General features: G+C 44.7%; 1 protein-coding gene across 2 annotated transcripts in view; it reads left to right on the top strand.

Annotated features, from left to right (window-relative positions):
* The first annotated feature begins 360 nt into the window (after positions 1 to 360).
* The window catches only part of PANK2 (pantothenate kinase 2), a 23,790-nt gene continuing 9,328 nt past the window's right edge, over positions 361 to 14,822 (top strand). The window contains exons 1-2 of one of the 2 annotated variants that reach the window (XM_025216026.1): positions 361 to 551; positions 14,190 to 14,542. In XM_025216026.1, the coding sequence (XP_025071811.1) occupies positions 431 to 551; positions 14,190 to 14,542 (474 nt within the window). In that variant the 5' untranslated portion in view covers positions 361 to 430. Of the gene's footprint in view, positions 645 to 14,189; positions 14,543 to 14,822 lie in introns of both variants that reach the window. The other variant, XM_025216025.1, reaches the window with a different exon arrangement.

Raw genomic sequence — 14,822 nt, 5'->3', positions numbered from 1 at the left:
GAGGGTGGGAGGCCTGGGGGCGGGGCTGAAGGCAAGGTGGCGGGGTTAAGGGGGAGTGGGGAGGGGCACTATTAGTCCCCCTTTAAAAGAAGCTGGGCCCAAGTCACATCTGGGCAGGGATCCTTGTTTTCTCTGATTTAAAAAAAATCTCCAATTTTCGGTTAACAAAAACGTAACCCCAAATCCATGTTTTTTTCCATGATTAAAATAAAACACAACTATCTATCTATCTATCTATCTATCTATCTATATATATATATTAGTGGTGTTTCATTCAAAATGCAGAAATGTGTAGATTTGGGGTTACTTTTTTTTACCTGAAAATTGGGCATTTTTTTTCAACCAGAGGAAACCAGGATCCCTGCTTATTGGCCTCCCTTAGGTGGAGAGGCTGCAGGAAAAGGGGACGACAAAATTGGCGGGATGGAGAATGAAAAAGCAGGGGCGGGAGCACGGGTCCGAGGTCCAAAGCAACCGTGCGGCGCGGGGACGCCGGCTGCACAGCGCCCTGGGCCCTCGGACGAGTCCCAGCAGCCGGCACTTGCTGCCCGGTGAGCCTCTGCTCAGGGACAGGAGTGGATCAAGGAGGCCTCGCAGCCCCCGGGGCCTTGGTGGGGCCGTGGATGGGGAGCGCATTAAAAACGGTGCGGGGAATAGTGCAGCCTGCAGAGGAGGAGGAGGGGCAGGGGCTGCAGCCTGGCGCACTCCATGTGGGCAGGCGCCAGGGTCTCCTGTCCATAAAAGGGGCAGGAGTCGGGGGCATCCGTGAAGCGCGCCAGATACATGCCCGTGGCGATGGCTCTGTGGAGCTGCCAGCGGAGGTCCCCGTCTGCGGCCGGGGCGGTGGGCCTGCAGGAGGGAGTGTGGGCACGGGTCGGGAGGGGGTGCAGCTCAGGCAAGGTTGGGTGGTAGGGGCCAAATCAAGTAGGTGCCTGATGGGGGAGGGGACGGAGGCGGGATACAGCCTGTGCTGTTACGTACGTCATATCTACGCCTGTTCTGGGGAGTCAGCAAGGCACAGGTCCGCAGCAGAGCCGGAGCCCGCCTGAGCGCGAGCAGCTGTGGGGGCAGTGGAAAGAAACCAGTTACGGGGACAATTTGGGGAGCGTTGCTTATCAGATGGCGGGGAGGGGAAGGAAAGAGAGCTGGAGGGAGGCTCCAGGGTGAGGGGCCGGTGGGGAGGAGTTTCGTGCATTGATAAGGCTGCATTGGAAATGGCCTGTGCAACAAGCAAGCTGCAAAATGGATGGCAACCTTCATTTTGGCAGCGGCTCAGAGCTGCCGTGCAGGTGGCTGTGACCCCAGCAGCTTGACTCGGCTTCACTCAAGTGAAACCCAGTGACCGTTCATGTAAATGGACTGAAGTTGTTCTTTTGTTCGAAGGCAACAGTTCTGCCTGGGAGGTGTGTAATAAGGACAGGAGCTTCAGCACGGCTTGCTGGTATTTGTGCAGTGGGCGGCAAGCTGAGCAGTGAGTCCCTCCCTCATAACACTTAGCCTTTTTTTAAATCTGCAAGCCTTGAAAAAATTTACCTACCTGGACATAGACCCTGACTATGCCAGTTCCTGGGGAATTTTAGCCAGTTCCCTGCCCTGGGACTTACCCAAGGACAGTGTCTTCCATATGTTTTATGTGTCTGATAGTTTCGAAGGCCTGCTGAAAAGGAGGAACTCGCTTGAGTCCCTTGCCCTGCCACTTAACATCTGCTGACCCAGGGGGGCAAAATGTCTTTATCTTTCATCATAGAAGGGAAGCACTCATCTGTATGCTACCTATGGTGCTAATTTATCTCCAGTACTACTCAGGCCTGCTAATTAAACCACATTGTAATTATTTTAGACTCCCCCATCTTCTTCTTTCTTCAAGTTCAGATTCTGCTGCACTGCTGCAGCAAGCCCTTTTGTTAGGAAATGACTTGCAAAGCTGAAACTGCATGATCAAGCAAAACCAAAATGTTTATGAAGGATTCGTAGGGTGACAGTATTATGAGAGCAGCATTTTAGTCTATAGGAAAGGAAAGCCTGTAACAGGGCCCTGGTGCAATTTCAGGTAGGGAAGCTACTTTGCTTTAACATACACGAAAATCCTCTTGTTTGGATATATCACTCCTGGGAAATGACAAGATTCAGAGGCAAATTCCTAGGTAGGGAAGAGACATTAAAGACAAGACATTCCTTAAAATCTCTTTAGGAGAAACAAAATGGAAAAGGCTTCTTTGTTCAGTCTGATTTTTCGGGGTGGGGGGTGGGCTGGAGGAACTGAAAGAGCTCAAAGGCTGCATTGGCTGGAGGGGGGGAGGGGTGTTCATTTCTCAGTTCCTTCCAGATGAGGCTTTGGGGAGTGCTTCACTCACTGGTGGTTGTAGGAATGATCTTGTTGAATGCTTGATCCATAGAAAAAACAGCTTGGAGTTCTCTGGACTATTTTTTTAAGATCATAAAGGAAGATTAAAATACCTGACTTCACTCTTTGGACTAATGCCAGTAGACTTACAACCACTCATTCAACGTGTGCTTGGACTTAGAGCAAAGCATGAAAGACATGCTATTTTTTTTTTTAAATAGGTAGAAGTATGTCTTTCCCCTTTCCCCCTCCACCCCCTATTGTGAATTGGCAATGGGGTTATGAAACTGAGGACTTGGGGCATTTTTACACGTGTTCCTGATGCAGCACTGGGCGCTTTTAATTAGCGAGCCATGCTAATTAAAAGTGCCCGGTGCTGTGTTGGGAGTAAGTGTATCAGTGGTGCAGCGTGCGTCAGTGCTGAGAAAATGGTGGTGGCATACTCTGAGCTAAAGCATGTGGAACAAGTTTTAGTTCAGGGTGCATCTCTGCTATTTTCTCAGCACTGACACGCACTGCACCACTGATGCACCTGATGCGAGAAGCTGCCAGCGTGCATCAATTTACGTGCTTGAGCAGACTCGATTAATTGAGTCTGCTCCAATGTGCTGGATTTCTATGCATCGGAGCGGGCTCCCTGCATATGTGTAAATGCCCTGAAAGCTTGAATTCTCTCCTGATCGCTTCTGAGGAAGGAGACAAAGCAATCTGGTGCAACTGCCTTTAGCGAATCAAGAAGGCCTTTGTGGGCCTTAAAAACCAGACTGAAGAGTCACAACTTTACAGAGGGTCTCATACAACAGGCACAGTGGGGGAAAAAAAAAAAAGAAATATCAGGCGGTTATTCAGTAATGTTAATCCACTGTTTTGAGAGTGAAGGATTAGATCCTGGGTGTTTTAAAGGTAGTTACTTATTGCAGTTACCCATAAAAAAAATGAGGGAGATCTGACAGGCATTTGGAGTGGATTTAGATTGAGATCTAAGGTTCTCATATGCTCTGTGTACAGAAGATTTGGAGATTTTCATTGAAAATAAATTGATTTAGATGAATATCTGTGCTGTTGAAAGCCCTGATGCAAGTTCCGTGCAACAAAATTCAGTCTGTGAGGAACAGGCTGATGGGAGACTTTGGTAAAGTAAATGCCTCTACTGTTCGCAGATTTCTACCTTTACAAACTTAGGGAACACTAGTGTGAAGGGCAAATGTAGCGTGGTTAGAATAACAGATGGGCTGCGTAGACTTAAGTTTCCAAACCATCTCGCTGTTTGTACAAACAAAGGTAAAGTATCCTGTTTCACACAAACTGTCTGAGTTCACCAATGCCATTGTTCAGAGCATAATCCTGATACCTTCTTGTTTAAAGTTACATTAGTGGCTCTCTTTAGTTTAGACTTAATGGGCTGATGAACAACGATGTCCTAATGTAACTCCCACTTGTTGGGGTTGGCATGTGGCAAACGAGCCTTTTGACCTTGAGGCTGCTCCTTCTCTGCATATACGTTTCAGTGGCAGATGAGCCCTGTTTCTCCAGGAAGGGAAGGATTCTGCTGGCTGTGGGCCTGGCTCGCATGCTTTGTCCCTTCCTAGCAATTTGTATAAGCCAGCGTTGCCCAGGTGTTGGTCTCAGTGCAGTGAGCTATCGTGTTCTTGGAGACTCCGTGAAGCACCATTTCAGTGAGTTCTCCAGCAGCTTTGGAGGTGCTCTCAAAGTCTCAAATAGTTCCACACTGAGAAGAACTTAGTGGTGGATTTGTATGTGAAAATGCAGCTATACCTGGAGCAAGAGTTGGAAGCCCAAGCTTCCCCACCATGGATCACTGACAGAGCTCTGCAGCCCAGAGCAGGTGCATACTGGAGAGGACCATGCTCAGCACCAAGATGATGAAGCAGAGCTCCGCAACCGGCTTAGTTTTGAAAGAAGATATAAGCAGCGGGGATAGGTTTATGGAGGGGATACAGAAAAGGGAGCTCTGGCTGTCCAGTTAAAGGATGTGATGCATGGAGTACTGCTTGCTGTCCTCAGGTTGCAGAGCAGTATGGAGGGCATTTTTTCCCAAGCTTCCTGGTCCTGTTGCTTGTCACATGGAGCTAAGAAGGATTTTTTCCCCTTTCTTGTTGCTGTAGGTGTTGGTTGGGGGGGTGGGGGGAGGAGGGGTGATTTGCACCTGCCTAAGAAGCATTGGGTGTTGGCTGCAGACAAGGCTGAGGATTTTGACGGGTGGGCCGGTGTTTCTGGGGCTAAAATTTGAAGGTCCCTGGCTAGAAGGTCTTGCCCCTCCACTCAGGGTCAGACTGATCAACGTAAGTGGGGTCAGGAAGGAATTTTACTCCATGGTCAGATTGTTTTTTGCCTTCCTTTGTAGCTGAGAGGGAATGACACGACGTACGCCATTCTTCCTTTGGATCTCTCAAATGCATTTTAACAACCTTACCATGATGTACCTGTGGCAGTTTAGGTTGCTTTTGGTGTCTTTAAGCAGTATGCCTTGTAGTTGCATGACAGGATTGATCATACAGTTTTAGAAATAGGTTAGACAGGGACTTGCTTGGGATCATTAGGATAGAAGGGAAGAAGATGACAACCTGCTCGTGGTCTTCCTTGCTAAGTGCAAAAGCACAACTAATATCATCACTCTGGCAGCTGAACTTCAGTCTTCAAACTGATGACCACAAAAGTAACAGCAATATAAATGGCTCTTTTCAGGGCCAAATAAATCATTAATTACATGCAACTCAACATCAAGGGACAGTCTCCTGCAAAGAGCAAAGTAAGGTGTAGACTGTTGAAAATAAACCACATTGATGTCTTGACACTACAGGAAACCCATGTAGTGGCTTCTGGACCATGTGCTAAGATCTCTGGTTATATGCTACTTGCTTCATGATACTGTCCTAAGTATGGCCTTGCATTGTACATCCGTAAAGACATACAGGATGGTGTGACAGTGTTGACCAGTGACAATGGTATCTTTATCAAGATTGGTGAAATATAGGTGGTAAATGTGTATAAGCCCCTATGTGCACACTGGATGAAAAATGTGTTGCCAACACCTAAACCCCCATTGCTGCATATCGGAGACTTTAGGAGCCACTGTACCATGTTGGGGTATGAAAAACCGAACAAGAATGGAGAAGACCTGCTGTACTGGGCATCTACAGAAGATCGCCAGCTGCTACCTATCGCCAAGCAGCCTGGAACATTTGGATTAGTGCGGTAGAGGAGGTCCTACAATCCGCACCTCTGCTTTATCTCTGCTCCCAGCAGAAAAAAACTCTACTTTCCAAATTTCCCCACACGCAACATAGGCCTGTTGTCATGCATGTAGGACTTCAGCTTTCCACGATCAAATCCAAGCCAAAAAGTTGCTGGAATTTTCAGAATGAGTTTGGACAGCTTATGCAGCATATATTGAGGCAAATATCAATTGTATTGTTAGGATAGACTAGATCACCTCTGGAGGCCTCTTCCTGTCTGATTTCTCTATGATTTTGTGAAAATAAGTAAGGCCCAGAGATGACTCCCAGGGATTTCTCTTTCTGATTATGAGTTAATACAGTGCATTTGCAGGACTCTGGGACGCTTAAAAGAGCCTTCTCTCTGGTGCATGGATTTTGTTCATAGGTTCTCAAGCTGACACAGTAAACGTCCTCTTTTCATCTGAGCTCTCAGTATCACTTCTAATAGACAGGTCTATAGGAGATACTAGCCAAATGCCATAGCTGTGAATAGACAGTAATTTCCTGTAAATGCAGGACACGTGGCTGATGGTAGCCTGGTCCCATTACATCATAGGATGTTTTCTGTGTGAATCTTGTTTCTGATAATGGTAGTAGGCTACCAAGTAAAGCATCCATCCATCTTTGTAGATATTGGGTGAACTCATGACTGTGCTCTGAGAGCAATATTGGATTATAGTTCCTATGTCTGGGTAGATTTTTTTTTTTTTTTAATATAAGTGTACTGGCATCAGGACTCTTAACGGGGAGTGTGGCAGTGTGGCCTGTTAGGCTGGTGGGCGTTGTGGAGCAGAAGTATTTTGGATGCCTAGAGGCATAAAGAGTGGCATATGATGTGCTACATGATTGGACATTTTCTAAATTATACAGTCTCCAAGGCCCTGTGCACTTCTGCCCAAAATAGTATTTTAGATTTCGTGCATTCTGCTCGCTCCTTTAGGAGGTCCAGCATTGCCGGCTGCACAGTCTTTCATTCCCTTTACGAATCTTAGCTTCCCTGCCGTACCTCGGACCCTCCTAATTCCAGTGCGCTACGTCTCCATTCCAGACCTCCCTGGAGATCTGCTTTTTCTGCAAACCGAACAAAATGTAATGCTCGAAAAGATACTTGCTTGGGAAGAAAAATATGAAGCTTCTCCTCTCTTTGGATTTCAGAATGAATCTTTCTTTTCTGTATGGGTTATTAACTCCCCGGGCTGGAGATAGCATAGCTGTTTGTCACTGGTGTATCACACAGAGTACTTTGTTTGAGGAAAAACATGGAGCCCACAGGAATTAAGTTGTATAAGGTATATATTTGTATTGTAGGATATTTATAATGTCTGAAGGAACTGGTTGAAAATTTATCATTCAGGTATTGGGAAGACTGTCCTGAGAATACCTGGCAAAAATACCAAGAGGAGATGAGTGTCTTAAGTTATTTCTGGCCCTGCTATCATACTTTTATGAAGGGGGAGTCTATACCTTTCAGGCACTATGTGTTAGATGAAAATCCAGCCAAAATTGTAAAATATGCTAAACATATTGAGGACAGGAAGTAAAGTAAGTAAATGTAGATAAAAATAATATTATGTTTTGGCAGTTATATTGCTGTACTAAATTTAATTCCTAATTTAAATGGCTTTTATGTTTTGAAATTGTTTTGCAATATGAATTACTAATTGAGGTCTGTTTTCAGAAAGGCAAAGATGGGTGGGCTTAGTGTCACTTTTTATTTATATGTTGATGATTTCTCCCTACTCCCCCCAGCTGTAAAATTTCAGTAGTGGCACAGGATTATTCAAATGAAGTGTATAGAATATTTTAGAGTAAGCATAGAAATGCTGTCACACACACAGCTAAATCATTGGGAAGCTTCCTGTGTACTGAAGGCTTTAGCTTCCTTTTAACCCTTATTATAATTGGTTTGTAGCTTGAAGATCAGTCTGAAATACAATTTGAGCTGTGTAGTGGGTGCAGAAAATCCACCATGGAGATCTGTAATTGTATCGCCTCTTTCATCTGCCACTTCTGGAGCTTGTGGAATTTGCATCTAGTTGAATTAATAAGAATTCATTATTTTCTTATCTATACAATGTCCAGAACTGTTCAGTGCCTTTTAGAAGGCATAGAGGCATTAGTTTCTTTGCCCCAAAGAGCTTGCAATCAGTCCTCAATCTTCAAGTCGCATCTAAAATGAGAGTAGGGAAGGGAGGAGGGCAAGAATGGTTTTTGTGGTTACCCTGGGCTTGTCCCCACAAGGAGGTATTCCGGAATAGCTTTTCTTGTCTACTCACGGCATTGCGCAGGCCTTAAGATTGTTGCTTGTGCAGATCTGTAGCTTGGTCAACATGAAGAGCAGTGTTTTTTGGGATGTGATTTTTTTTTTCATAGCTAAAGTGGTGTTGGTAAGGATTCTTAAACAGTGTAGCTGGTAAACATGATGCCTTTCTGCTGTAGTCCTTTCGCCTGTAATATTACTTCAATTAATCTTAATACTGTTTTTTTTACTACGGTTTAAATGGATGAAAGTAAAGTTGCTCGCTTACTCCTTGAAAGCATCTGTACTGAGAGAAGGGAAGAAAACATTTCTGCTGCTTGTGCCAACAGATGGTGCAAGGATGGGCACTTTTCATGAGGAGTAAATAGTGAAAGGTATTTTTGAGAAGCTTTTAATTGCGGCTGGTGACTGAGTTCATTGTATTCATCAAGCCAAGTGAAGATACGAGCCATAAATGTGCTTGGCTTCCCGAGTGATCACACGGTTGTCCCTGTACCTTTTCCCCCATCATATCTGTGACCCTCTCTTCCTGCATTATGTTGAATTGAGCTTGTGTGCATTTTTGAAATGCATAGGACAATTTTGAGGAATCAGAACTCATGGAAGAGGTGATATCTTTTATTAGACCAACAAGATATTTGCAAACAAATTCTTTTATTTCTTTACAAGCTTTTGGGCACACTCGCCATATATCAGGCATAGGACAGAGCAGAGATTATAAAAGTTCTCCTAGGCGGAAATGAAAATTCAGTGGCAGCGATGTCTTGGCACCCTGGTTGAAAACCACTGCCTTAGCATTTTTGCTGTAGGCTTAGTTTTGAGTCTAACCACCTCTGTCCTGTGTCCTTACTGAGCAGAGCCTCTAAACAGGAGCTGCATATATATTAAACGTTTTAACTGGTTATCCGTGGTTAACTTAGTGTGCCACAAATTCAGATTTTTCCCTGTATTAATTCGCTGTTCTTTCATAGAACTACAGATAAAATTAAAACTTGGAATCGGAAGTATTTTTTTATAGGACAAAAGAAAATAGAGTGCTCTAAGTAGAGTGGTGCAAACAAGAGAAGTTTCCACAGAAAGATGTTATCCCTTTGTAACACGAGGCTTATGAATGTCTCCTAAATGGATGGACTGGGCTGGCGATTCTTAGGTTTCAAGACCCAGCACGTTGCATTTACAGCTTGAGCATGCCAGATGCTCTCTTTCTGACTTCAGTCTATGCAGTTTTAATGGAGTGTTGGTCTAACCAGTTAGCGCACGCGTCTCTCCCAGTATGGGTCCCACAGTTTGAGGACCATTGGACTTACTGTATTTTTCACACAGGAAGAGGGGGAGATTATTTTTTTTAAAGAAATGGGAAAATGTGATTGGAAAACCACAAAAATTTGGGGGACCCTGGGTCAGGTATACAGTTGGGAAGTAAGGTGAAAGAAGCAACGCTGTTTTTAACTCGAGCAACAGTGACTTTCTGCTCATTTAATATCAGCAATCTTTGGGTTCCTTAAGTTCAGCCTTGTATGGAAGCTCTCTCTGAGCATGTCCAGACGAGTGTGGTCGTGCAGTATGCGGTGCTCCAAACACGATTGCAACACCGCATACCGCACAGTCCGGTGTTGTCCACGCTACAAAAGCATGCTGCCCAAGCGTGCGCTGTGCCAGGTTTTTTTAACCTGGGTTTTTGACCCCTAGACATCCAGGAGTAAAAAAAACCCCCCAAAACCCGCAAAAAAACCCCAAAACCAGTGCAACGCGTGCTCTGCCAGTGCACGCTGCTAAAAAGCGGAGCCAGCTCTCCCGGAGCAGCGCTCTGCTGCCAGCCAGGCTCCACGTGACAGAATTGCCACAGCTGCAGCCCTGGAAGGCCCCCAGGACCCAGGTAAGGCTGCTGGGACCAGCTCAGTGCTGGCCCCAGCCTCCCCTACCCCACCCAGGGAAGTTTGCTGCATGCCAAAACGTGTGTGGCACAGGCGTCCCCCAGGGGCAAGAAGTGGTGGTGCAAGGTTGCCAGGGAACCAAACATCCACGCACTCCTGGACGTGCCCTCTGGCGCTGCGTTTAGAGCAATTGAGGAAGACTTGTTTTGCTCTCAATTCAGGATTTTATCTATGGGAACTAGGTTGTATGCATGACCTCTCCTTGTTTGGGTCTGTCTGCACAGTATGCTAGTGAGCCAGGTAGAAGTTGGCCCAGTTGTTAGGAGTTTATCTGGGGACTTCGATCTACGTTCCTTCTCCATTACAGACCACTTGTGTAACCTTGGGCAAAGCACTTTGCCTCATCCCATCATTAGTGTTTACCTACTTCGCAGGGATTTGGTAGAGATGGGCCAAATATTGTAACATTCAAGTACAATAAAAGCTGTCTGCAGGGCCTGAGATATTTTGGCCTAAATCTACAGGTTCTCCATTTTGTCCCTTTTCTGTTTCATTTCCTGTGCATTAAGCCAGTGCCAAGGCTCTTGTATACAGTTTGATTACCAAGAAATAACCCCAGGAGCAGATTAGGGAAATGGGCAAATACCTACTGGGTTTTATTCTTTGCTGCTGCTGGGTTGTGGAGGAAAAAGCCTTCTAGGCAGAAGCAGAAGTGTCTGTCCCCATGGTGAAGTGGGAGCGTTGTGTTTTCTTCCTTGCCTCTGAAATCTGGAAATAGCATCTCGGCGCTGTCGCACAGATGGCCCAGCAGGAACGCTCTTTAAAATTGCCAGGCCCTTGCAAGCCTCATTTGGGGATTACTGATCCCTGCAAGTGCTCATGTAGAGGTATCGGCAGGACTGACAGGGAAAGCTCAGTCCTTTAACCAGACTGCGACCCCTTGCCTTCATTTAAACTGTCACATACATGGATGAAGAAGACGCTGACCAGAACAGTCGGTGTAGAAGGCTTCTAGCAATTGTCGTCCACGAGGCTTCTATGAAGTAATAAGCGTGCGTTTTAAAGTCTCAGCTCTCTGTGTCTTTTCCCTTCATGCTTCTACTCTGTGGTCTCAGACTTCACTTGCTGGAGCAATGTTCTCACTGCTCTGCTATCCCCAAGGATATCGTTCTTTTTATATTACATGCAGTTGTGATGAGGAAAAGGTAGCTGACATACCTTTCTTGACACAGTCATTTTTTCAACCATGTCATTCTTTTGTGAAGCAGCACAAAATATGGGTGACCACAAGGGCCCGTTGAAATGAGATGCATATGCTGAGCTTTCTCCTACATGGACACTGCCCATGAAAATCAACACAGTCTTTGCAAAAAATGTTGGCTGAGTTTTAGAGGACTCATGAACAGTATTGGAGCAGAATCCCTATAACAACAGATGATGTGAGATGTTTTCCGATTTCTGATTTCTGGGATCAAATGTAATTTGGTTCCTCCTGCAGCTTGACAGGTAGATGGGATTTCCAGAACCTGTTTTAAGACGTGGCTGCGATCCCTTTGAGGAGTCCTTAGATAATCAGCTTCTTTTCTCTCTCGGACGTTATGTATTCTTCTTTTGTTCAGCAGGAAGTGTTTCTTGCATCGGTCTGCTTTTGTTTGAAATAAATGCATCAGAAATAGATGCGCTTTTTTTTTTTAAGGAAGCATATTAAAACACTGGAGCGTGGGTTCTTGTGTGTGGCTGTGAACATTAGCTTTGTGCCCCATGTTCCTTCTGGCTCTTGCAGTCCTTTGGTTCTGCAGCGCTGGCTAAATGAAAGGTCTCTCTTGCCTTCCCCTTGTATTGAAACCAAATTAATCCACAGAGGAAGGAACAAGATCGTAGTGCCAAAACATATGCTTGCCTCTGCCTTTTCTGCGGCTGGATGTACCCTTTTCTTGAACTGCCTCTAGTGCTTCCTGAGTAGAGCATCAAGACTATAAGGTATATACACACAAAGTAGAACATGCTTCTGGGCTCTTCTGCCTCTGAGACGTCTTGGCTACCCTGCTGTTAGATGAGGTTCCCTTTTCTGTTGTCATTACCGGTGATGAGAAGAATCCCTTGATCCCGGCCTCATCTGTTTCTTCCCCCACTGCTGAAATGGAGCCCGGAGAATTGCTTGCCTGTCACATTTGTCCTTACCTTTTGTGACCTGTAACGGGGCCTTTTTCTGGTTTTACTCCAAATGGTTCAGAACCCTGTGCTGCTTATTTGTGCCATGTCAGGGAGGATGGGACCGAGAGCAGCCATGGTGGATGAGCGGGGGAAGCTTCCCTGGTGCATTTCAAGCTGGCAGAGACTTGCACGTACAAGTCCCAAAGCTACTTGAGCCAATTCCTTCTGGAATGGGCAGGTACTGATTTTGGAGCATGTTTGCAGTTAACTTGATCATTTTTAATGCAGCTGCACAGAAGTCTCAATGTGTGGCTACATCTCCTCTTTTCTTTAGTCTGTGATCCCCACTGGCCTCTTAGCTTTAGTTTTCCTGCTAGTTCGTAAACCGTTTTATTAATCTATTCCAGTACTTAGCAGTAATTGCAGATTTTCCTGATCAGAATTTTCTCATGGTAGTTTTCAAACATCTCTTTTTTTTTTTTTTTTATACTCACAGTAGTTGTTAGACTTGACACTAATGCATGTTTTTTGCCGTTTGTATTAATAAACCTCTTCAGAACCCAATTAGACACTTCTGGGGTTTTTCCCCCTTCCTCCCTGGGGGCATGTTAGAATAGTTGTCTGCCTCAGTGTTGTCATGCAGTTAGTTAATGTGTGTATATTGCTTTGATGCAACATGCCATACAAGTGCTGGTATTATCCTCTTCACTACCCTAGTTCTTAATCAGCACATCAAAAGAGAATCAGTTAGGGATTAAAATTACAAGTGTCAAATCTGCGCTCGGATATTGCAGAGCCTCTTCGTCATGGATTTTAATGGTGCTTTCTGTTAGAGCCATAGACTGTCAGGATACTGCATGCTTAATAATAAGGTTGACGAGGTTCTTTGGGTGAATCTAATATCTTTTATTAGACCAACTTAAGTAGTTGGGGAAAAAAAATTTCTTAGCAGACTTTCGGGTTTAAAAATGCTTTGTCAGGCTGAGGAGGTCTCTGCAGCTAGTGTGCGCTCTTCCTGGGTGGAATGACTAGTAAAGAAGCCAGAGGCTGGGCTGGTCTGCATGTGAGACAGGCAGTCAGTGAAGGTGTAAATTGAGGAGTCAGTGGGTGAGAGACAGGCTGGTGCGGGGAGAGAAGAGGGATGAATGTAGCAGGTAAATAGTGGAGAGTTACCTGGGGAGTCATATGTCAGGCAGGTTATAATGTGTCATAAATCCAAAGTCTATATTTAGTCCATGGTTGTTTTTTTTTTTTTTGTATCCAGGAGGTTGAGGAAGTGAAGTTTGTAGGCTCGTCTGTGAAAAGTGTTTTGTAAGTTCCCTTTGAAGATTAGAACTGAGATTGGCGAGAGAGTGGTTTTCTTGTGAGAAATTGACCCCCACCAGTAATCGGGTATTCCTGTCTTTGATAGATGTCTGGTGTGCGTTCATTCTGGTGTGCAATTATTTGGTCTCTCCTACATATTTTCCATCAGGACATTTGGTGCATTGGATGAGATATATGACATTTCTGGAGGTGCAGCTGTAAGATGCAGGAATGCTGATGGCTCTGTTGTGGGGTGTAGTAATTGTGGGGGTGGTGGAGATGTGTTGGCAGGTTTTGCATTTCTTGTTATGGCACGGTCTGGATCCATTCAGCGTGTTTTGGGCCTTAGGAAGTTTGCTTCTGGTGATGAGGTTTGGTGCTTGTTTGAAGGCTAGGATGGGTGGTTCTGGGAAGATCTCTTTAAGAATAGGGTCTCTTCCTAGTACGGGTTGCAATTGTTTGAGGATTTTCCGTATGGCTTCGAGGGAGGGGTGATATGTCGTAACCAGCGGTGTGTGATTCGTGGGGGTTTTCTTCTGTACTGCAGCAGTTCTTCATGTGGTATCTGGGTGGAGCTTTCAAATGTGTGATCTGTCTCTCTGGAGGAGTGTCCTTGTTGGGTGAAAGTCGTTTTAAGATTGGTGAGATGGCAATCCCGGGTGTTCTCCTCAGTGCAAATTCAGTGGTATCTGAGGGGTTGGCTGTATATCACAGCTTTCTTGGTGTGTTTAGGGTGATTGCTGGAAAACATTGGTAAATTCCTCTATATCTATTATTTCCTTGTACAGTAATGCTAAAATTCTTCTACTTAATAGAAATCAGACAAACAATACATTTTGTTTGCCTATTTCTGTTTTAGAAACAGCTTAAATATGTCTGTGAGTACCTTGGAAACTGCATGACTTGTAATGAAATTCAGTAAAAATTGTCTTGCTTTTTCATTTTAACTTTGCAAGTTTTGCTGACTAATGGTACTAAATGCTATATTTTTTCTTCCCTCCCTCTCCTTTTAGTTTTTCCTTGGTTTGGCTTGGATATTGGAGGGACCTTGGTCAAGCTTGTTTACTTTGAACCAAAAGACATCACTGCTGAAGAGGAGGAGGAAGAAGTAGAAAATCTTAAAAGCATTCGAAAATACCTGACCTCAAACGTTGCCTATGGATCGACAGGCATTCGGGATGTGCACCTTGAACTAAAGGACCTTACGCTGTGTGGACGTAAAGGCAATCTGCACTTTATACGCTTTCCTACTCATGATATGCCTGCTTTTATTCAAATGGGCAGCCAGAAACACTTCTCAAGCCTCCACACTACCTTATGTGCCACGGGAGGTGGAGCATACAAATTTGAGCAGGACTTTCGCACAGTATGCATTTTTGGCTTATATATGCTTAGGATATGGTAGTGAGAGTCGCGCTTAACTTTTAAAGATCACAAAATAACAACTGACTGTTTCATTCTTTAACTCCTGTTAATCTTAGCCCTAAAAAAGTCGTTTCCTGTGTCAAGTTAAAAATAATTTGGAGAGAACCCTGTTTACAAAGCAATAGGCATATTTGCTATAATTGTAAAATCATTATTTTATTTAATCTGCCTAAAATATGCTTTTCATAGGACTTGCTTGTAATCACTAGGCTTCAGTTTCC

This window comes from Alligator sinensis, unplaced genomic scaffold (assembly GCF_000455745.1).
Source record: "Alligator sinensis unplaced genomic scaffold, ASM45574v1 scaffold23_2, whole genome shotgun sequence".
Taxonomy (NCBI): Eukaryota; Metazoa; Chordata; order Crocodylia; family Alligatoridae; genus Alligator; species Alligator sinensis.
This window is presented reverse-complemented; position numbering and strand designations above follow the sequence as displayed.